This window comes from Pelophylax lessonae, assembly GCF_965119305.1.
Source record: "Pelophylax lessonae genome assembly, chromosome: 1".
In the NCBI taxonomy this organism is placed as follows: Eukaryota; Metazoa; Chordata; class Amphibia; order Anura; family Ranidae; genus Pelophylax; species Pelophylax lessonae.
The window spans coordinates 330055706-330079608 of NC_138768.1; the positions used below are offsets into that span (position 1 = coordinate 330055706).

The window sequence follows — 23903 nt, forward strand, 5'->3', positions numbered from 1 at the left end:
GTCGGACCCGTCAGGCTTTAACTATGCCTTAATCCCACCTTTTATTCAGGCAGTTAAAACAGCAATTGCCTGGGAGGATCCTGAAGAACCCACTCCTAAGTCAAAAACATATTTTCCCTTCCTTAAGAGGAAACAAGTATTCTTTCCTCTTATGGGCGAGATAAGAGAAATTATCGAAGAGGAATGGAAGAAGACGGATAAAAAGTTTTCATTGGGCCGTCTTAATAAACTCTACCCTCTAGCCGAGGCTGAAGCGCAATCATTAAATTCCATGCCGGTGGTGGATGCTGCAGTCATTCGGCTCGCCAAAAACGTGACACTACCTATGGAAGATGCAGCGTCATTCAAAGATCCGCTAGATCGGAAAATAGATCTGGACCTAAAAAGGAGCTACCTGGCCTCGGGCGCAGCCTGTAAACCGGCTATTGCCCTTACATCTGTCTCCAATGCCATCAGGGCTTGGACAGAAAATGTTGAGACAGCGCTACGCCAAAATGTCCCTAGAGAAGACATTGTCAAGGCACTGGAGGAACTGAAAATTTCGGCCGATTTCATCGGAGAGGCCGCCATCGATACCATACGTTGTTCCGCACAATCAATGCTCCACACAGTAATGGCCAAAAGGGCCCTCTGGCTAAAACCATGGACAGCCGACCTTGCGTCCAAACAGAGTTGGTGTAAGATTCCGTTCGACGGCAAAACCCTCTTCGGAGAAAAAATGGACAAGGCCATTTCCAGGGTAACTGGAGGCAAGTCTGGTCTCCTGCCACAAGACAGGAAAGTCAAGAGAACAAGAGTCTATTCGTCTAGATTCCGACCCTCAAATTCCAGAGATTTTAGGCAAACCAGACAGAACAGGGATAACAGAAGACCCTGGAGAGGCACCCAGGCCTCTTTTTTGAACACACGCAAAACCAAGGCTTTCACCACTCCCCAGGAGGCAACGAAGCCTTTTTGACGCCAGAAGATCGCAACCCCTCCCAGTCGGAGCCAGGCTACAGGCTTTTCTCCCAATTTGGGCTTCGCGTTGTCAGGACCCCTGGGTTCTGTCAACAATCCATCAGGGTCACCGGTGGGTGTTTGCTCATCCTCCTCCTCATGCATCGTTTCAAGAGTCAAGAATACCAGCCTCGCCATCAAAAGCATTGGCATTATCCCAATTCCTGACAGATCTTCAGCTTCAAGGTGCAGCTATACCGGTTCCATTGGCGGAGCGTTACACCGGTTTCTATTCTCCACTCTTCTTAGTGCCAAAAAGGACGGGAGGTTGGAGGCCGGTGATAGACCTCAAGAGGCTCAACCGATATATAGAACTCGAGAGCTTCAAAATGGAATCCCTGCAAACTATCATTCAGGTCATTCAGCCAGGCGATTGGTTGATATCTCTCGATCTACAAGATGCTTACCTGCACATCCCAATCTTCCCAACTTATCAGAGATTTCTGAGGTTCGCTGTGGGCGAGATACACCTTCAGTTCAAGGCCCTGCCATTCGGGCTCTGCACGTCTCCGCGAGTGTTCACCAAGACCTTGATAACTGTCCTAGCCCCCCTCAGGGAAAGGGGGTTGAGAGTGTACCACTATCTAGACGACATTCTCCTGTTGGCAAGCAATCCAGATCAACTCAGATCCCACAGGGAAATTCTCCTTCAGACCTTACAGGAGTTCGGCTGGCTCATAAATTTTCAAAAAAGCAACTTGTCCCCGACACAACAGATGGTTTACCTGGGAGCCATGTTCAATACCCAAGTGGGGACAGTGTCCTTACCCAGCCAGAAGATGGATATTATCATACGGAGGATGTTCACTGTAATTCGGAGTACTCATCTGACGGCCTCTCAGTGTCTGAGTCTAGTTGGCACAATGTCCTCTTGTATTCCCATGGTGCCATGGTCCCACTGGCACCTGAGGTTTTTCCAAACAGGTTTTCTGTCACAATGGAGAAAACAACACCTCTCCCAGAAAATCCAAGTGACCGCCTTAATGCGCAGAAGCTTGTTTTGGTGGACGAAGAAGGAAAATCTTGCCAACCCCCGTCACCTAGGCTCATTCAACTGGACCATCCTTACGTCCGATGCGAGTGGGCACGGATGGGGCGCCCATTGCGGGGAGGTCAAGCTTCAGGGAAGATGGTACCACTCAACCAAAGGGGTGGTATCCAATGTACTGGAACTAAGAGCGGCATTTCTAGCTCTGATTTCCTTGGCACCCCTCCTCCAAGGCCACAGAGTCCTCCTGAGATTAGACAACAAGACAGCAGTGGCATACCTGCTGAGACAAGGAGGTACTCGCAGCAGGACCCTCCTCCGAGAGGTCGAACCCATCATGCTGTGGGCAGAGAGGAACCTACGAGATCTCAGGGCCGTTTACATTCCGGGCCGGCTGAACACAGTGGCAGACGCTTTATCCAGGAGGTTCGCAGACAACAACGAGTGGTCCCTACATCCACAAGTTTTTCTCCAAATCACCAACCTCTGGTACCCTCCTCAAGTGGACATGTTTGCCACTCCGGACAACTCGAAACTGCCCAGATTCTACTCTCGTCTCCCCTGCTCTCAGTCGGAAGCAGTCGATGCCCTGACATGCCCGTGGAATTTCTCGACAGCCTATGCCTTTCCTCCCCGCCCACTGATTCTGAAGTTTCTCCAGAGACTTCTCACAGAATCAGTACAAGTCCTGGCGATACTCCCTTTTTGGCCGAAGAGACCATGGTTCCCTCTAGCCATCCATCTCAGTGTGGAACCCCCCATCAGGATTCCACTTTTTCCCAACCTACTGTCCCAGCAGGGACTATTTCATCCGAACCCACAGAGATTAGATCTGCGGGTTTGGAAACTGAAAGGCAAAGGTTTCAGGCCTTAGGGTGTACCCCTGAAGTCATCACGACACTTTTGAAAGCCAGGAAGCCCTCTACCAACGCGGTCTATTCAAAAGTGTGGAACAAATTCCTAGCGTTTGCCGCGGGGCAGGACTTCAACCCCGTCCTCCCCTCTACCTCTCAAATCTTAGCCTTCTTACAGACAGGACTGGATTTAGGATTGGGACTAAGCTCCCTCAAAGTACAGGTAGCGGCAATCTCGGCTGCAACCAACAAGAGATGGGCCGAAGATCCTCTAGTGGTTACCTTTTTAAGAGGTGTGTTGAAAATTCGCCCTCCCGTTAGACGCTCGTTTCCACAGTGGGATCTCTCCCTGGTCCTGGAAGTTCTTTGTAACCCCCCATTTTCTCCAGTGGAACAGGCTTCTCTTTGGAATTTGTCATTACAAACTGCCTTCCTCTTGGCCATCACCTCCGGCAGACGAGTCTCCGAGCTACATGCCCTGGGAATAAGTGAGGATCACATCACCTTTTTTCCGGACAGGGTTGAACTTCGCCCTAGACAGGGGTTCATCCCCAAGGTCTCCTCCTCTTCCCATCTTCTAGAACCTTGGGCCCTTCCGGTTTTCCAAAACGCGGATGCAACTCAGCACGACCTAGACATCTCTAGAGTTCTTCGAGCCTATCTGGAAATCACAAGTTCATTCAGACAATCTGACAGTTTGTTTGTCATCCCCTTTGGGAAAAACAGGGGCAAAGAGTCCACCAAGAGGACTCTATCATCATGGATCATCAAACTCATCCAGAAAACCTATAAAGTCAAGGGGCTATCTCCACCTTCACAAGTAAGAGCTCATTCTACTAGGGCAGTCTCGGCTTCCTGGGCGGCAAGGGCCAACGTTTCCTTAGAGACGGTTTGCAGGGCCGCCTCATGGTCATCACGTCATACATTCTTCAAACATTATCGTATCGACCCAGGGTCGCTTACAACTGTAGAGTTCGGCAGAAGGACTATTCAGTCAGCCATGTCTTTGCCCAATTAAAGATTTGCATATTTAGCATTACCCACCCATTTGTCTTGCTAGTTATTTATCACTAGTATGCTGCCATGGAGGCACCAGGAAAACGGAAAATTGTTTTATACTTACCGTAATTTTCCTTTCCTGGTGCCTATCCATGGCAGCATATGCTCCCACCCTTGGTATTCTATATGACAGAGAATGATGGGACAGGGGGCTGGGCCTTTCTTTTATGCTACTCACTAGTCCTGAGGGAGGAGTAGAGGCGGGGCTCTATCACTAGTATGCTGCCATGGATAGGCACCAGGAAAGGAAAATTACGGTAAGTATGAAACAATTTTCCGTTTTTTAGTTTTAGATACAAAAGCCTGTGTGCATTTCCCATGGTGGGATTCACCTTGTCTGTTGTCCTGATTATCATTGGTCACTATGACAGTAAGTAATGGGAAATCAAAGCTTTTACAATTTTCACTGTAACATGAATAGAGAGGAAAACTTCCAATGGAGACATTTATTCTGGTGTCTATCTAAGATGGAGATTTCCTCTCCCTTCCTGTTTCTGAACAAGATGTACAGAGAAATCTCCCCAATGGGACATGGATAAGTACAAACAAAAAAGGATAGCCCCCTGCTGTCTCCCAAACTAAGAAAAATGTTTGGTTACACATGTACAGTACTATGCAAATGTTTTAGGACATTAAATGCTGTAAAGTGAAGTTGCTTTGTAAAATAATGAAATTAATAGTTAATTATTTATCAATTATCAATCCAAATGCATTCACAGAAAAAAATCTTAATCAAAACGGTATTTGGTATGTCCACCCTTTAAAATAGCATCAGTTATCAATCCTATTTGACACCGGTTAGGCTACACGCAATGCACCGCTTGCCAGCCCCTATCTACACTAGGTGTACTTGTCCGCATGTGGACTTTGCCCATGTTATGTGGCTGTGTCCAGCTATAGCTGGATATTGGAAACGGGTGACCGGTGTATTGTCTGCGGTCCTGTCTGTCTCTGTCCCATGCACCCCACTGATTTGTTTGCTGAGGGTGTTGGATGAGAAGCAGTGGCCGAGGCATGCTAGAATTATGCTAATGGAGACATTGTTCTTGGCCCGCAAGGATTGGGCTCTTAAGTGGATTCAGCCCAATCCTCCCTGCATATGTGGTTGCAGTTGGTAAATCAGGTGTTGCCGTACCCGTGCGAAAAACTTGTAATTGAGCATAGAGGGTGCCCGGCTAAATTCGATAAGGTCTAGGGCGCATGGTACTATTCTGCCTGTACTGTATCTAATGCTTAAGGATATTGTTTAGAGTACTGATTACCTTACTGTGGAGGGTTTTGAACCCAACGGTCTTTTGGGTTGATTCTTTTTGTCATTTAGCATGATTTCTGACCTTATAATGTGATGGAATGCTGCATACTGGATGTTTTGAAATGCATTGTCATATGTTGTACCGTATTATATATATATATATATATATACATTTTTTTTTTTATTTGCGCTCATGTTGAGTGCTTTGTTTATTGTACCAAAAACGTTATCTCCTTTAATAAAAAGATTTATACTTGCACACAGTTAGGGCTCCTTTAGACCCCGTTCACACTGGGGCGATCCGACTTGCCGGGGCGACCTCACAGGTCGCGGCACGCAGCTCGCATCGCGACCTTGGAGCGGCCGGCACGGACTTCATAACATTGAAGTCAATGCAGGTCGCTCCGGGTCGCCCAAAAGAAGCTCCGGACTCTTTTTCTAAGTCGGAGCGACTTTTGTCACTCCTATTAGAATGGGTCCACAGCTTCTCTATGGCAGGCGACCTGTCAGGCGACCTGTCAGGCGACCAGGTCGTCCCAGTGTGAACGGGGTCTAACACTAGCGGTGAAACCCTGTGGTTGAGGCACGTCTTTATGGCCCCTCAACCGCACCCCTTTAGCTGGAATGGCAGTGGCAGGTGGTGTACACATGATGTGAGCGGAATGCTTTTCTTTGCATCTGCAGCAGGAATTCTATCCCCATAGCGTTCTACGCGCTGCATGTGACCCATTCAAGTGAATAGGGATGTGCTGAAACTGCCCTGCAACCGTGTGAAATGCTTGCAGTTGGGGCGCAGTAGTTCAGCATTTAGGGGATTAAAAACAAGCTACAGTCAGGTCCATAAATATTGGGACATTGACACAATTCTAATATTTATGGCTCTATACACCACCACAATGGATTTTAAATGAAACAAACAAGATGTGCTTTAACTGCAGACATTCAGCTTTAATTTGAGGGTATTTACATCCAAATCAGGTGAAAGGTGTAGGAATTACAATAGTTTGTATATGTGCCTCCCACTTTTTAAGGGACCAAAAGTAATGGGACAATTGGCTGCTCAGCTGTTCTGTGTTAGTCCCTCATTATCCCATTTACAAGGAGCAGATAAAAGGTCCAGAGTTCATTTCAAGTGTGCTATTTGCATTTGGAATCTGTTGCTGTCAATTCTCAATATGAGATCCAAAGAGCTGTCACTATCAGTGAAGCAAGCCATCATTAGGCTGAAAAAACAAAACAAACCCATCAGAGAGATAGCAAAAACATTAGGTGTGGCCAAATCAACTGTTTGGAACATCCTTAAAAAGAAAGAACGCACCTGTGAGCTCAGCAACACCAAAAGACCCGGAAGACCACGGAAAACAGCTGTGGTAGATGACCGAAGAATTCCTTCCATGATGAAGAAAACACCCTTCACAACAGTTGGCCAGATCAAGAACACTCTCCAGGAGGTAGGTGTATGTGTGTCAAAGTCAACAATCAAGAGAAGACTTCACCAGAGTGAATACAGAGGGTTCACCACAAGATGTAAACCATTGGTGAGTCTCAAAAACAGGAAGGCCAGATTAGAGTTTGCCAAACAACATCTAAAAAAGCCTTCACAGTTCTGGAACAACATCCTATGGACAGATGAGACCAAGATCAACTTGTACCAGAGTGATGGGAAGAGAAGAGTATGGAGAAGGATAGGAACTGCTCATGATCCAAAGCATGCCACCTCATCAGTGAAGCATGGTGGTGGTAGTGTCATGGCGTGGGCATGTATGGCTGCCAATGGAACTGGTTCTCTTGTATTTATTGATGATGTGACTGCTGACAAAAGCAGCAGGATGAATTCTGATGTGTTTCGAGCAATATTATCTGCTCATATTCAGCCAAATGCTTCAGAACTCATTGGACGGTGCTTCACAGTGCAGATGGACAATGACCCGAAGCATACTGCAAAAGCAACCAAAGAGTTTTTTTAAGGGAAAGAAGTGGAATGTTATGCAATGGCAAAATCAATCACCTGACCTGAATCCGATTGAGCATGCATTTCACTTGCTGAAGACAAAACTGAAGGGAAAATGCCCCAAGAACAAGCAGGAACTGAAGACAGTTGCAGTAGAGGCCTGGCAGAGCATCACCAGGGATGAAACCCAGCGTCTGGTGATGTCTATGCGTTCCAGACTTCAGGCTGTAATTGACTGCAAAGGATTTGCAAACAAGCATTAAAAAGTGAAAGTTTGATTTTTGATTGTTAATCTGTCCCATTACTTTTGGTCCCTTAAAAAGTGGGAGGCACATATACAAACTGTTGTAATTCCTACACTGTTCACCTGATTTGGATGTAAATACCCTCAAATTAAAGCTGAAAATCTGCAGTTGAAGCACATCTTGCTTGTTTCATTTCAAATCCATTGTGGTGGTGTATAGAGCCAAAAAGATTAGAATTGTGTAGATGTCCCAATATTTATGGACCTGACTGTATACAAGCCTCATAAACAAGCTATAAAGCCTGTAAAATGCTCTCTGAAGAGCGATCCAAATGTAGATTGCAAGTGTAAATGAGGCCTTAACATCTTAAACACCAACCCCCAAACATTATATATATTTTTTTAGCAGAGACCCAAGAGAATAAAATGGCAGTCGTTGCAATATTTTTATAACACACTGTATTTGCACAACAGTCTTTCATATGCAATTTTCTAGGAAAATATACACTTTAATGAATTAAAATGATGATGTTATGCTAAGTAAATAGATACTTAACATGTCATGCTTTAAATTGTGCACGCTTATGGAATGGCAACAAACTACAGTACTTAAAAATCTCCATGGGCGATGTTTTAAACATTTTTACAGGTTTCCTGTTTAGAGTTACAGAAGAGCTCTTGTGCTAGAATTATTTCTCTCTCGATCAGGGCAATACCTCACATATGTGGTTTGAACACCGTTTACATATCGGGGCGCGACTTACATATGCATTTGCTTCTGCACGCGAACACAGAGGGATGGGGAGCTTTAATTTTTTTTTTTCTTCTTTAGTTTACTTTTTATTTTTCCACTGTCCCTTTATTTTTATTTATCACTTTTATTCCAATTACAAGGAATATAAACATCCCTTGTAATAGAAATAAGCATGACAGGCCCTCTTTATTGAGATATCTGTGGTCAAAAAGACCCCAGATCTCTCATTTACCTTTAAAAAAGAAAAAAAAAGAAAAAATTGACTTAAAAAAAAAATCCTGTCTACAACCCAAGAACCGGAAGTGATGTTGGAGGTCACTCCGGTTCTCCAAGGGCATAGAGCTGAGTGGGAGCTATCTTGCCCTCACTCAGCTTCCTGCCTAGCCATCAGCTGCATCAGAAAGGTTCCGGGCTTACCTACAGCTCCGGTAAGCTCGGAAATGTCCTGGAAGCAGGGGGAACCTCTCTTGCCACCTATAAAAGTCATCCCGTGGCCGAATCTGCCCCTGGGATCACTTTTATCTGAAAGCTGGCCGCCTAAGGGAAAAAAGTGATACTAGGGGATTATGGCAGCTAGCTCCTTCCATAACCCTGGCATTTAATGTCAAAATCATGAAGTACATTCCAGTTAGGCGATTGAAACTTTAGTCTCTGCCAAACAGCCACTAGCTTTTTTTTCCCCTCTTACCTGTTATGCAGCATTGTTCTGAATTCAAATACTCACCTTCCCATTGATTCCAGCATTGTCCTGCTGCCATCTGCTACTCCTTTATCATGGCCTGTTCCTGTTTCCCTTTCATATCGGGTACTCAGGTGCCTCTAACGGGTTCCGGCAGCTGGCCTCTTATGAAGCGTGCCAGGCTCGATCAATGACCACTGTTAGTTCCTGCCTCCTGGAATATGTGATGTGCAGGGAAGCAGGCACACATCATTTGTACCTAGGAGTGATTTGACGCAGGGGATGGGGCTGCAGTAAACAAAAATGTAAACAAGAAAGAAAAAAAAAAAAGGCCATTTGTGTGTGTGTGTGTGTGTGTGTGTGTGTGTGTGGGGGGGGGGGGGGGTTTGCAGGGAGAAAAACTCCTTTTGGGGACTGAAGGTCTGATTTAAAGACTAAGTTTAACTTTTATTTTTTTTCAAAATTAACACTTCCCTATGTACCTATATACTATTAATGTACCTCTAATGCAGAAAAAAAAAAGCTTTCTCTATATTCTGGAGAAATTCTATTTTTCCGACCTTTGGGACATAAAAACTGTTAGAAGGAAGTACTTCAGCAGCTGACCTCAATAAAACACACCCTGCACCTGCCTTCCCCCTCCAGGAGAGTGCTCCCACCCACCTCTATAGTTACATGCAGACATTGTCAGTGAGCGCCACTCTCACTCAATACACAGCCAGTGTCTGCTCTGCTGATCAATCGTTTTGTGTCTTAGCTTCATCTTGCATAGATTGTTCTTTCGGCAGAGTGTGCAGGAGCTGAGTGATCACATAACAGACTATGTGGAGCAGAGCTGTACTACTGAAAATAGGAGAAGTGTATCCCTGGAAATCTATTAATCTTGGCATACACTATATAATCTGATTGTATAATCTCCTTTAGATTTACCATGAAATATGTAGCTATCTAGCATCAATCAGGGCTTGCCTGATTGGATAGAGAATGATTGGATAGAAAGGTGGTCCTCCTATTATATAATTTTGGTATATCTAAAGGAGATTGTACAGAAACTGTACAATCAGATTGTATAGTGCATGGACATCTTTATACACCTGAAATGAACTAGTTGTGCTTTTGGTGCCAATAATTGTTAATGGTACCCCAAACGCAGAAGCAAACACACATTTTGCGGCTTAAAAAAAATGTACGACAGAGTGTGCAGGAGCTAAGTGATCAAATAACAGACTATGTGGAGCAGAGCTGTACTATTGAAAATAGGAGAAGTGTATACCTAAAAATCTATTAATCTCACCATACACTATATAATCTGATTGTACAATCTCCTTTAGATTTACCATGAAATATGTAGCTATCTAGCATCAATCAGGGCTTGCCTGATTGGATAGAGAATGATTGGATAGAAAGGTGGTCCTCCTATTATATAATTTTGGTATATCTAAAGAAAACTGCACAATCAGATTGTATAGTGTATGGCCACCTTTATACACCTAAAATCAACTAGTTGTGCTTTTGGTGCCAATAATTAGCAGTAGCAAACACACATTTTGTGGCTTGAAAAAATGTGCGACAAATGTGCAGTAAAAAATGTGCAAACCACAACAAGGCAAAACATCCTATGAGATACTTTTTATGTAGGACAGCCTATTGAAATCATTGGGCTGCCCTAGGTATGTTATGGGAGAAACGCCTCAAAAAACATGCGCTCCCACTGCACTAGGCGTTAACGGGGCCTGAACGTGAAATTGATGTATTTACACAAGATCAATGACAGCTAAGTGTCTCCACCTACTCCATCCCATGTACTTGTATAAAGCTGGCCAAAAAATATTCAATCTGATTGTACAATATGTGTACAATTTCCTTTAGATCTACCAAAACTATGTAATAGGAGGATCCACCTGAGCAATCCATTCAATCTGTATCATATCAAGCAGGCCCTTGCACTACATAGTTGATAAAAGATTAAAAGGAGATTGTAGAATCCGACTGTACAGTGTATTGCCACTTTAAAGGAAGAAGTAGGAAAGTGGGCAGAAATAAAAAAAAAAAGGTAATGAGGGAGGTGTCGTCCAGAAAGGTAAACATGCCCTATTCTACGATGCAGTATGGTAGTGCATGATCGGATATGAAGTTTCCTGGATGGTCACATGATGATACAGAAAGTGATGGGCTCAGAATTAATTTTTTTAAATTTTAACAGAGAGGTGCTGATTGAAAACTGTCATGGACAGGGTAAGGGAGATATAAGCACACTGGGATGGCTTGGGGAGAAAAGACATCAGAAAATGCTTCTAATTATTATGAAAAATGAAATTCTGTGTGAAAAGGTGAACTTTGCCTTTAAGCGTTTTGCAGACAGGTGGTCCAATGCATCGGTAAACAATAAGGCCCCTTTCACACAGGTGGACCGTTCAGATCCACCTGTCCGTTTTTTTTGGCGGATCTGAACGGACCCCCCATGCATCTCTATGGGACATCGGATGTCAGCGGAGACATGTCTGCTGACACCCGATCCGCTCCGTCAAATCTGGACGGATGGAAACCCTATTTTCCATCCGTCCGGCGGATCGGATCGGATGGGATCGTATGAGAACGGACCGACGGTCCGTTCCTACCCAATTTCCCCCATAGAGATGCATGGGGAACTGACAGCTGTGTCTCCGCACACAGCGCGGAGACACAGCTGTCATCCTCCTGCTCAGCGGGGGATCGGCGGCTCGATCCCCCGCTGAGAAAAACGGACTCCGTCCGACGGACGGATTGTGTGAAAGGGGCCTAATAGCAAACATGTGCTAATGATCAACAAGGTAAAATGAAGTTAAAATGCTATCATTAAATCCATCACATTCAGTTGTGTAGGAGGAAAAAAACTAGATGAGTAAAAATCATGCTCTAGTAGGCAGTCCAGTTTGAAAAAAGTTATCACAAGGTAAAAATGAGCAAAGCAACAAGACACAGGGTGGTCCTTTTGCATCAGCAAGTCCTTTCACAGTTAGAAAATTAAAGAAAGACAGGGGTTTCTAGATGTGCTGTCCAAGCTCTTCTGCAGAAGCACAAACAAAGAAACAAGCCACATTGAGGACCAAAAATGCAGTGGTTGATGAAGGAAACTTCATGCAGCAAATAAAGTATATATCACGCTGACGTTCCTTTGTAAGATGGCCAGCGGCACACACAGCTTGAATTTGTCAGAGACCCTGATACACCAATCCACAGTCTAGAAAAGTCTGGTCAGAAGTGATCTTCTTTGAAGACTTGCAGCCTGTGCACAAAACACAAGAACTGGTGTGCAGAAAATTGGCACTGGTGTGCAGAAAATTGGCAGGTTGTGGACAGTCTAAATGTGAAATATTTGTTCATCTGCAATTTGTTCATTAAAGGAATGGCGAGTACTAAAAGGATACGCTGCTATAGGCAACAGTGAAGCATGATGGGGGTTCATTTCAGATTTGGGGCTGCTTTTTTGCACATTTATTTGGGGGATTTGGTCAGAATTTATGGGTTTTTCTGAAAAAAAGCTGAAAAATACGCAGATACTCTCCCATCATGCAACAGCCTTGCATTGGTCAGTCCCAATTTCATCCTGCAGCAGGACGGGCCTAGGGTTGCCACCTCATCCCTTTAATCCAGGACACATATTAATTACACAGGTTCTGAGGCTAATATAATGCACATAAGGCACCAAGTGAGTTTAATTACCACCTTAATCAGCCACAGAACCTGTGTAATTGATATGTGTCCTGCTTTAAAGGGATGAGGTGGCAACCAGTGCTGTATCTTGGCCTAGGCCAACAAGCCCCAGGCCTAGGGCAGCACTTTGCAGGGGGGCAGCAAAAAAGCTGCACCCTACACGAAAAAAAAAACAGCCTCCTCCCGAGTCCCGCATGAAAATGGTCCCCGCCGGCTTGGGCTACACTTTTAGTATAGTGTGAATCTTATGGGGTGAATTGGGCCAGAGGGCAGAGTCCAGGAGGCAAATCAGTCTGGCACCCCCATAAAGAAGTCAGTGATGAGGCTGCACCGATAAGGCTACGCTGATGGGCACTGATAGACTTGTGGTCTGTGGTTCACAGATGACAGGGCGGGTCATAAACAGTAAGGGGTGTGGTCTTTACAGGTAGGGGTGGGTCATATGTAAATTAGGGGGTGCACAAGTTTAGTCAGGCCTAGGGCAGCACAAAACCTAAATAGACCACTGGTGGGAGCTGATCACCAGGTCCTGTGCACCCCATGTCCACCAGCACCCACTGATCATTCTGTAAACAGGGCAGATTTCCGTTCTGCCAGTACAGAAGACATGGATCCTGTGTTCTTGTAAAGCAGGGACACTGATACATGCCTTCCACTCACTACACAGAAACACCAGCTAGGCACACAGTTAGCCGTTGATCGCCCCCGATGTTAACCCCTTCCCAGCCAGTGTCATTAGTACAGTGACAGTGCATAGTTTTAGCACTGATCACTGTATTAGCGTCACCCGTTCCCAAAAAAGTGTCAAAAGTTTCACTTAGGTGTCCAATTTGTCCCGCTAAAAGTCGTTGATCATGATCATTACTAGTAAATAAAAAATAAATATTCCACAAATATACCCTATAGTTTGTAGCCGCTATAACTTTTGCGCAAACCAATCAATATAAGCTTATTTTGACCAAAAATATGTAGCTGAATACATATTTTCCTAAAATGATGAAGAAATTTAATTATTAATTATTATATTATAATAAGTTTTAAAGCAAAATGTAAAAAATATAGTTATTTTTTTCAAAAATGTCATTCGTTTTTTGTTTATAGTGCAAAAAAAAATAATAATGCAGAGGTGATCAAATACCACCAAAAAAAAAGCTCTATTTGTGAGTAATAAAAGGACATTCATTTGGGGTATAGTGTCGCATGACCATGCAAATGTCAGTTAAAGTATCGCAGTGCGGTATCACAAAAAATGGCCTGGTCATGAAGAGGGGTAAATCTTCTGGAGCTGAAGTGGTTAATCAAATCAGTAGTTGAAATCACTGTTCTCAGGTACACTTGCACACATTTTTTAGGGAACTTGCCAGGTAGGTTGTTCTAAACATCTAGGAGAACTAATCACAGTTCATCTGTAGATTTAGGCTGCTTCTATCTCTTATTTATTTGAGGTACTGTATATAGCGCCGTCAATTTACGCAGCACTTTAGATATATATTGTGCATGCACATAAGTCCCTGCCCTTAAGGAGCTCACGATCTAAGGTCCCTAACTCACATTCATACATACTAGGGCCAATTTAAACAGGAGCCAATTAACCTAGTAGCATATCTTTGGAGTGTGGGAGGAAACCAAAGTATCCAGAGGAAACTTTCATGTAATCCTAGACATGCTCAATAATATTGAGATCAGGGCTCTGTGGGTGCCATGCTGTCTATTCCAGGACTCCTTATTCCTTTCACTGAATATCGTTTTTATGACTTTGGCTGTATGTTTGGGGTCATTGTTGCCACCAGTGGTGTATTTAGGTTTTGTGCTGCCCTAGGCCTGACTAAACTTGTGCACCCCCTAATTTACATATGACCCACCCCTACCTGTAAAGGCCACACCCCTTACTGTTTATGACCCGCCCTGTCATCTGTGAACCACAGACCACAAGTCTATCAGTGCCCATCAGCGTAGCTTTATCGGTGCAGCCTCATCACTGACTTCTTTATGGGGGTGCCAGACTGATTTGCCTCCTGGACTCTGCCCTCTGGCCCAATTCACCCCATAAGATTCACACTATACTAAAAGTGTAGCCCAAGCCGGCGGGGACCATTTTCATGCGGGACTCGGGAGGAGGCTGTTTTTTTTTTCGTGTAGGGTGCAGCTTTTTTGCTGCCCCCCTGCAAAGTGCTGCCCTAGGCCTGGGCCTTGTTGGCCTAGGCCAAGATACAGCACTGGCTCCCACTGTGTAGAATCACAGTGGAAGCGAGCCGTTGGTGGCGCACACTCATGCCCAATACCCAGAAGTGCAGGATAGCATATATATATATACCTGATCCTGCGCAGAGCGGCCACCCTGTAGCAGTAAAATTGCTATAGGGCGGTCGGCAAGCAGTTAAAATATTTGATTTGATTTTTTTGCTGTTTTGCTGTTGACCATTGATAAATTAAGAGTAAGCATTGCATTATTTTCAAAGAACCCTCCCTTTCCAGCATTTTGACATTAGTACATAAGTGCCTAAAACCTTTGCACAGTACTGTCCTTTAATGGAGTAACAAGGGGCTATGATGCTCACCAGTACTAAAGTCTGCAATTAACACAAACACAAAGTGGTAAAGAAGGGAAAACTCTTGAGAAATAGGTAAAATAATAATACATAGAAGTAAAGGTAAGAGATTATCACATTAACAGGGCTATCCTTGTAAAATAAAAGTAGTCCACAGGGGGGAAAAAAGAGCAGGAAGTATTATATATGTGTTATTCCATGGTTTTTAATTTGGGCCAGTGTCAATGAGTTACTCATCCTTTTACCTGCATTTGGTTGGTATATGCGATAGGTCTGTTTAAAACCAAATGGGTGTTATATTAATCCAGACCTAACCTAAGTGAAAACAGGGCAGGAGCACCAGTACTCCTAATTTAATCATTGCTACAGATAACTGGTGTGATTGAAGACTACTAGGGTACCAACATCCTAAAAATAGTCTATCTAATAAATTGTATCCTTGGGGGGGTATATGACTTTCTCGGCACAAAATATAATTAAAAAACAGAAAATATATATAAAAGCAATTTGCTACATCTTTATTACGCAACCTAAAATCATATCTCAATACATACACTGTAGGCTTAAACCATAGGGAACAAAACCCTATATATAACTCTCATAGGTTTAGGTGTAACAGTCTTGATGTAGAAGCTGCCCGACGTGTTTCGAGTATCATTCTTCATCAGGGGCATAAATACATCTGGAAACTCATTGAGAGGTTAGTCATTGCAAGCCTACAGATGAAGGTTAACAACAATAAGCCTGATATTGTGGTGATCCACTCCCATGGGTCCTTAAAAGAGTAAAAAGGGACAACTGTAAATGCAGAAATCTGTAGAGCAGCTAGGAGATCTTAACCTCAGCCCAAAATGGGTCTATCCAAGAGCATGACCAGCCACAACAGTCCCAACACCAGGGAAGATGCAGTCTGCTTAAAGCCAAGAGGGTGTTGCATTTACCAGACCTGACCCAAGTGAAAACTGGGCAGCAGCACTAGTACTGCCAACTTATTCATAGCCATCTATCCATTCAATCCAACCAAGGCTCTCTTCACACATTTGACTTTTACTTTATGCTTTGCCATCTTGATCAGGTCAGCCTAAAGTAATGAACTGCACTGGTTGTCTGACTTCCCAATATCATAAATCACCATGCCTATCTGGATTAAGCGTGTTCATTCTTGCTTACTAAAGTCTGGTACACACTATTAGTTATTTTCGTTCAACCCAGCGGGCTGAAAGAAAAAACTGAAGAGCTCGGGAGGAGCTCCCTGTGATCTCCCCTGCTAAGCTATTGTGTTCTGACAGGGGAGCACCCACCACGCCACAGCACATCAGTCATTGGCAGAGAGCGCTGATTCGATGCCGATTGGCAGACCTTTTTCGGTCATGCCCCTTCGACAGAAGCCAGCTTCTGTCAGACCCGCTGCCGTACATATGGGCCAAATGTCAGACTGATTCTATTGAACCGGCCGATGCTGCCCGATATTCGGCCTGTGTGTACAACCCTTAAGCATCTTTGTCTCAGTGCATTAGACTGTAAGTTGACAACTATTAGATCGACCATTCTTTTCTCTTTCAGGTGCGACTCCTGCGACTATTGAGAGTGTTAGGACAGAATAATGAGAGTGTCTGTGATGCAATGAGTGATCTGCTTGCTCAGGTTAGTAAGCGGCCAGCACAGAGTCTCATCTGATAATAGCATTCTCAAGAATGCACAAATCATGTACAGCTGACATGACCTACCTTTTTTTTCTCTCTATCAGGTGTCCACATGCACAGAAACCCAGTCTAACGCTGGCAATGCTGTTTTGTATGAAACTGTCCTTACTATAGTAGAAACCAAATCTGCAAGTGGTCTAAGGGTAAGTTCTCAGAAACAGATAAATCCAGTGTCCAGAGCTTATGAATGCATTTATAGCAACCAGTACTAAAATATATTGTTCTATGCAGCTGAGCCAAATAATGTCCAAAGGCAGGGCTGCTGATAAGGCAGCACAGCCTGCCCTCCTGTACTGGGCCTGGGTCCCATCAGTTCAAAAGGGGGGCCTGGGCACCTGTTAGGCAGTACAGGTGTGCTGCCTTATTGCTCCTCTTCCAGTTCCCCCTGCAGTGCTTCCTGCGTCTCCTCCTCTCCCCCTTTCTGGCTGCACTGTAGGGGGCCTTGTCAGGTAGGCTGTACAAGGCCCTGTGATTTCTAACAGCTGCCCTGTCCAAATGACATAACGTTCAATTTAAAATTTAACTAGAGGTGAAACTTTTCTTTTTAATTTTGGATAGAGTAAGGGAGGGTTATAATCCCTGGCAGGTTCTTCTGCCATCTGTGTCCTGCTGGGGAGATTTCCCTTCACTTTTTTTTCCTTAACCAAAATAAGACATAAGTGGAAATCCCTCCAATGTGAAGGAATCCCTGGTTGTCATCAGCGTCACCAGAACTTGTGTCCCCATTGGAAGATTTTCCTTATATTACTGTTTTGGTGACTACCAAATCTTTGGAATTTTCTTTCACTTTTTTTCTCAGTGATAACAGTAAAGAGGACAAATAGAGAGGGTGAGTCTCATTAACATAGGCACAGACAGCTACAAAAACCTGAGGTTTTCTAAACTGTCTCCACTCTAGCCAAAAAAAGTTTTGCCTTTAGCTATACCTTAAGCAGACACAGGCACTGCAATGGCCTAGCACAAGCACTGTGAGTGCAAAAATCAAACACCAATTCTGGACTCATGCAGTCACACACAGGGCTGGACTGGGAATAAAATTTAGCCCTGGAAATTGTGGTTAAAAGTGGTAAAAGTGTGCACATGGTACAGGAGGTGGTCATAGGCTGTGTGGACATGGTACAGGAGGACATGTCAGAGGCTGCAGACATGGTACAGGAGATGCAGGGGCTGCAGGCATGGTAGAGGAGATGCAGGGGCTGCAGACATGGTACAGGAGATGCAGGGGCTGCGGGCATTGTACAGGAGATGCAGGGACTGTGGGCATTGTAAAGGAGGACATGTCAGAGGCTATGGACATGGTACAGGAGATGCAGGGGCTGCAGGCATGGTACAAGAGATGCAGGGGCTGCAGACATTGGACAGGAGATATAGGGGCTGTGGGCATGGTACAAGAGTTGCAGGGGCTGCAGGCATGGTACAGGAGATGCAGGGGCTGCAGGCATGGTACAGGAGATGCAGGGGCTGCAGGCATAGTACAGGAAATGCAGAGGCTGCTGGCATGGTACAGGAGATGTCATAGGCTGTGCGGAAATGGTACAGGAGATACAGAGGCTGTGGGCATGGTACAGGAGATGCAGAGGCTGTGGGCATGGTACAGGAGATGCAGAGGCTGTGGACATGTTACAGAAGATTCAGTGGCTGTGGACATGTTACAGGAGATTCAGAGGCTGCGGACATGGTACAGGAGATGTCAGAGGCTGCGGGCATGGTACAGGAGATGTCAGAGGCTGCGGGCATGGTAAAGCACATGACAGAGGCTTCAGGCATGGTACAGGAGTTGCAGAGGCTGCGTACATTGTACAGGAGATGCAGGGGCTGTGGGCATGGTACAGGAGATGTCATGGTACAAAGGGTTGCCACCTCATCCCTTTAAACCAGGACACACATTAATTACACAGGTTCTGTGGCTGATTAAGGTGGTAATTAAACTTACTTAGTGCCCTATCTTCATTATATTAGCCTCAGAACTTGTGTAATTCATATGTGTCCTGGATTAAAGGGATGCGGTGGCAACCCTAATGGTACAGGAGATGGAGAAGCTGTGGGCATGGTACAGGAGATGCAGAAGCTGTGGGCATGGTACAGGTGATGCAGAGGCTTCGGGCATGGTACAGGAGAGGCAGAAGCTGCGGAAATGGTACAGGAGATGCAAGGGCTGCGGAGGTGTCTTACTTACTGATCTGTGAGGCGCCTTTAAAAATGGTGCAATCACGTCACTGTGCATGAAGAACTAGAATGGCCAAGCATGTACGGGCTTTCCCGAGCGGCTGCTAAACATGCACAGTTGACATGTCGGGCCGGCCGCAGCCATTTTTTAACGGGTGCCACTGCCCTTCAAGCAGCCCCAGGGCAGATGGACTTGGCGGCCTACCAGGAAATTTCCCAGTACCCTGGTAGGCCAGTCCAGCCTTGGTCTCACACACACCAGTCACTCTCATAGGATACCAGCAAACTTTGGAACATACATCCTTTCTATTTTCCATTGGGCCACCTTTAGGCTTCATTCACATGTGCAGTGGTGTTACTGCCTCCTGACGGCTCGACTGAATACAACGTCCCATTCACGTGACTGGGACCACACCACAACTGCTCTGCAGCTATGTGCAATGCTTGTGGTGCAGGGCTGTGGCAACATGTAGTTAAAACAAGCAGTGAGTAGGTGACACAATACCTCCTAATCACCGGTTAAACACCGCTGAGAAGCGATCCACCTCTTCTTTTCAGAGGAGCAGCTATATGTGCCACACATGTGAACAATAAATTAATGTATCTCTACAAGTCTTTGTATCCATATAGTTGGGTATAAATTGCACACAGAATAGAACACATGAACACTTAGCATGTGTGATTTGGTAGAAAAATGTACCTGGCATCAATGTACATCAATGTAGCAAGGATATGATTGGCTACATTTCAAATATGGTGGATTTTAGACACAGTCATGGGTCCACAAATGCGTGCATACATTGTAAAGCACAGTAAAATGAAAGTTTGTCCAGTGTATACATTCTCTGTACTAGACACAATTAGGCAAATCAGAATTGTAAGATTACTTTGCCTTTAACAATTGCTTTACTTGTCTTTTTTTTTTAGAAAACTATAGCCTTATATTAATGGTATGTCTTGCTTTTCCGGTGGTCTGCAGATGAATATGATTAAACTTTAGTGATTTTCCCAATGCTAGATACAAAAGTATTAAATAAGCATATGCCTTGCTTAGTATTCACATTTTCTTCCCACAGGTTCTTGCTGTTAACATACTTGGACGTTTTCTGCTAAGCAACGATAAGAACATTAGGTATAATTTTTTTAATGCCCTGTTATTATTTTCTGAAAAGTAAAAAAAAGGTCACTTTTAGATTGCTTAGGGGTAAGTAGGTGCTTGCATATTTCTTAAAGCTTTGCACATGTCAGGCTGATGTACTAAGTCAGTGTTTCTCAATCTTTTTTCAGTCAAGGCACCCTTTAAAAATAATGGACAGTCTCGAGGCGCCCCATTCTAAAATGTAAAAACGATTCTAATAGTTTTACACAATGCAGCAATATCATATATATAAAATGAAATGGTCATTAGCGTTATTAGAATCCTATTACCTTAATTTTCTTCTGCGTTGTATATGATTGCAGTAATGCAATCCTTTTTTATATGTGGCTTTGTATATTATAATACACAAAGGGGTTGACTTACTAGAGGCAAATAGACAATTCACCTTACGGACAGGATCAACTTTGCCCTGCATAAGAGGGTACCCTTCACTCATCAATACCCGGGACCAGGTGAAGACTGTGTATGCAGTAAACATACAGAGTTCCTCTGAAAAGTGCCCCATGTTTCTGTAACTTGTATGTTGGTTGCATTTAGAGGGATGTGCTGAGTCTGCGCCCACTCCACCAGTCCAGTTTACTTCTGTTACCTTACTCCCAGCAACAGAATGGGGTCACGCCATGCACCTAGTATGGACCTCATGTGTGCACTTATTAACTCTTTCACCTCCTGTACCTCGTGACCAGGCCATGGATCTCAGTACTGTGGGTTCAGATTTGGTTGCTATTGGATACTGACTGCTAGGGAGGGAGCTAGAATATCAACCCCCCTCTACCAAAGGAACTGTGCTCTTTACTAGGTACAACGCTTAACAACTGGCTGCTCTGTGTGTTGCACATGTAATTGGTTACCCTTAACCACTTAAGCCCCGGAAGATTTTACCCCCATTCCGACCAGGGTTTTTATTTGCGATTCGGCACTGCGGGACTTTAACGGACAATTGCGCGGTCGTGCGATGGTGTACCTTAACGAATTTGACGTCCTTTTTTTCCCCACAAACAGAGCTTTCTTTTGGTGGTATTTGATCACCTGTGCGATTTTTACTTTTTGTGCTATAAACAAAAAAAGAGCGTCAATTTTGCAAAAATAACAATATTTTTCACATTTATTTTATATGAAATTCCCAAAAAAAAAAAAATGTAAAAATCAAACTTTTTTAACATTTTTGGCCAATTTGTTTTCTGCTACATATGTTTGGTAAAAAAATTTGCAAAGAGCGTATTTTGATTGGTTTGCGCAAAAGTTATTGAGTTTACTAACTAAGGGAAAGATTTCTGTTATTTTTGGTGTTTTTTTTTTAACGCGTAATGGTGGCGATCTGCGATTTTTTTTTGCGGTACTGCGACATTGCGGCGGACAGATCGGACCCTTGACTGACATTTTGACACTTTTGGGGTTACCAGTGACATTACTACAGTAATCAGTGTTATACATATGCACTGTTACTGCAAAATGACACTGGCAGGGAAGGGGTTAACTTTATTGGGGAAGGAGGGGTTAAGTGTGTCCCTAGGGGCGTGCTTCTTACTGTGATTGGACATGGCTACTAGTGTAGGAACAGTGATCAACGGTCCTACATAGTAGAACCGTATGATCACCATTCCTACACAGGGGAGAATGACAGGCAGCTTGTTTACATCAGCCGCCTGCCTTTCTCCCTTCACGGGGGAGGATGATCGCGAGTAACCGCTGGACATCGGTTCCCCCGTTCACACGCACAAACTTCCCAGGGAACGAGCCGGGATGGGCTCGCGCCTCCGCGGGCGGGCGCTCGACCGCTATTGGCTCACAAGCAACTGACAGGCTAGTGACATATATATATACGTCACTTTGCCTGGCCGGGGCTGACCGCCGCAGTATATGTACTTGCGGCGGTCGGCAACCGGTTAATACCTACACTCCTTCTTGTCTTACCAAGTTGACCCTTTTTAGTGGTGTTACTTCATACCCTGTAGTGTGTTTACAGACCCTGGTTCTTTAGATATGCCAGAACCAACATGCACCCCTTCGTATAACTTCAGACCAGACTCATAACGGTTAATGTACTTTACTGAAGAAGTATGGCATAGGCATAACAGTTCAATATGAATAATGCCTTTCCCCTGACTCTAACTGTAGTAGTGTGGCTGCCCAGGCATACCTCTGTGAGGCGAGAGTCAACTATGGCATTGTTCATGACTTGGCAGAGCACCCAGAAGAGCCGAACAGAGAATCCACAAACCTCAGCCTTCTCCTTTTTTATATCACAGGTGGGCCGGCTAGGACCAAAACGGCCAGGAACAGAATTTCTACAAGCTAACCCCTTCCCCCAGTGTGGGCCAGCCGTTAATTCACACTAAAACCAAACACAGTTCAGCCTGCCTACAACCTTGCAAGTAAATTTGTCCCAGAGCTTAGTGAATATGGTGAAACTCTGCGGCCTTCTATCATTCAATCATGTACAAGCAAAAATGCTGTTCTTTTATTTTCCTTGAATGTTATTTAGGTATTCGTTGCAAAGTGAAATTTTACCACGTTCACTAAGCTCTGGGGAAAATTTCTTTGCAAAGAGCAACTTTCCTTGCAAAATGAACAGAGTTTTAGCCTTTAGTAATTCCACTCCAATGTTTCTTTTAATATTGCTTTTGTTTTTAGATATGTTGCCCTTACGTCCCTCCAACGCTTAGTACAGTCTGATCATGCGGCAGTACAGAGACATCGGGGTACAATTGTAGAATGCCTCAGACAGACAGATGCATCTGTTAACAAGTAAGGACACCCCAGAATACAATACTGTGCTATACAGTTAAGTGTACAATGTGATTATCATCTTTAAACCTGAGCTCCAGGATAAGCAAATATTATCTAAATACAAGAGGTATGTGTATTCTTCCTTGAATCTTGGTGTGTCTTGTGTATTTCTTATAGATCTGTACAATAATCCTGTGTGAAACATGGCCTCTGTGCAGGAGCTCCCTGCAATAAAGACCGGCCACTGCTGATTTCTCTCTCTGTGCAGAGTGATTGGTCTTGTCTCCGCCTCCCCCCTCCTACTTTTCTGCAGGCAAACTGTAGTAGGTGGGGCTTATAGTGGATGGAGCTGTGGCTCCTCCCCGGTGTACAGCAGAGTGATGTTTTCACTGGTACTTTTACAAGGCAATCACTTAGTTTTTCAAAGGCATTTGGGGCACATAAAGTGTGTTTATATCCTTTGGCTATTGAGGAATATATTTAAAGGAATGTTTTTGTGCCCGGAGTTTAGCTTTAAATAACACCAAACATGAGCGTTGTGAACATTTGAGAAAATAAGCTTACTGATCTGTACAAATACAAACTGGCCCTGAATCTGTCTCCCTCTGGTCAAGGGTGGATTCACTTACATCTCTGCATATACTTTAACTAGAATTAGGTCAGCTGGTGATGAGTAGGCATCTCGTTCTTGGCACACTGGCTGGCTAAATTAATGAAACAGAATGTGTTTGTTCATCACATACTAACGCAGGTCTCTGTTCATTAAAATCAAATAATGTACTTTCAACACAACTAGAGTACTTATCTAAATGTATTCACCTCCTGTAATCCCCTGCACATCAGCACACAGTCTGGGTGAGAAAGGGGCAGCACTGGAAATGAATTGGGCTGTACAGCCTACACATGTGCCAAAAAGCTAACATGCAGACAAAAGGAGAGAGCATGGTGATCAGAATGATGCCCTCATCAATGTGCTGCTCTTCCTTTATTGTCCAATTAGCAGGTTGGGGGTTTGTTCTTGTCTAGGCTGTCCTGCTATTTCAGTGGAGGTTGAGGATCTTTCCGTACTTTCTGCCAGGGGTGCCTGCATTACAAGACTGACTGCAAGAAATTACATATCCTT

The 23903-nt window shown here is 44.2% G+C and overlaps 1 protein-coding gene across 4 annotated transcripts in view; it reads left to right on the plus strand.

Moving 5' to 3' along the window:
- Window positions 1-23903, plus strand: part of AP1G2 (adaptor related protein complex 1 subunit gamma 2) — a 65849-nt gene that overhangs the window by 17216 nt on the left and 24730 nt on the right. For all 4 annotated transcript variants that reach the window (XM_082270395.1, XM_082270394.1, XM_082270396.1 and 1 more), the window contains 4 exons: window positions 16586-16666; window positions 16770-16868; window positions 19968-20023; window positions 22685-22798. In XM_082270395.1, the coding sequence (XP_082126521.1) occupies window positions 16586-16666; window positions 16770-16868; window positions 19968-20023; window positions 22685-22798 (350 nt within the window). The remainder of the gene's footprint in view (window positions 1-16585; window positions 16667-16769; window positions 16869-19967; window positions 20024-22684; window positions 22799-23903) is intronic.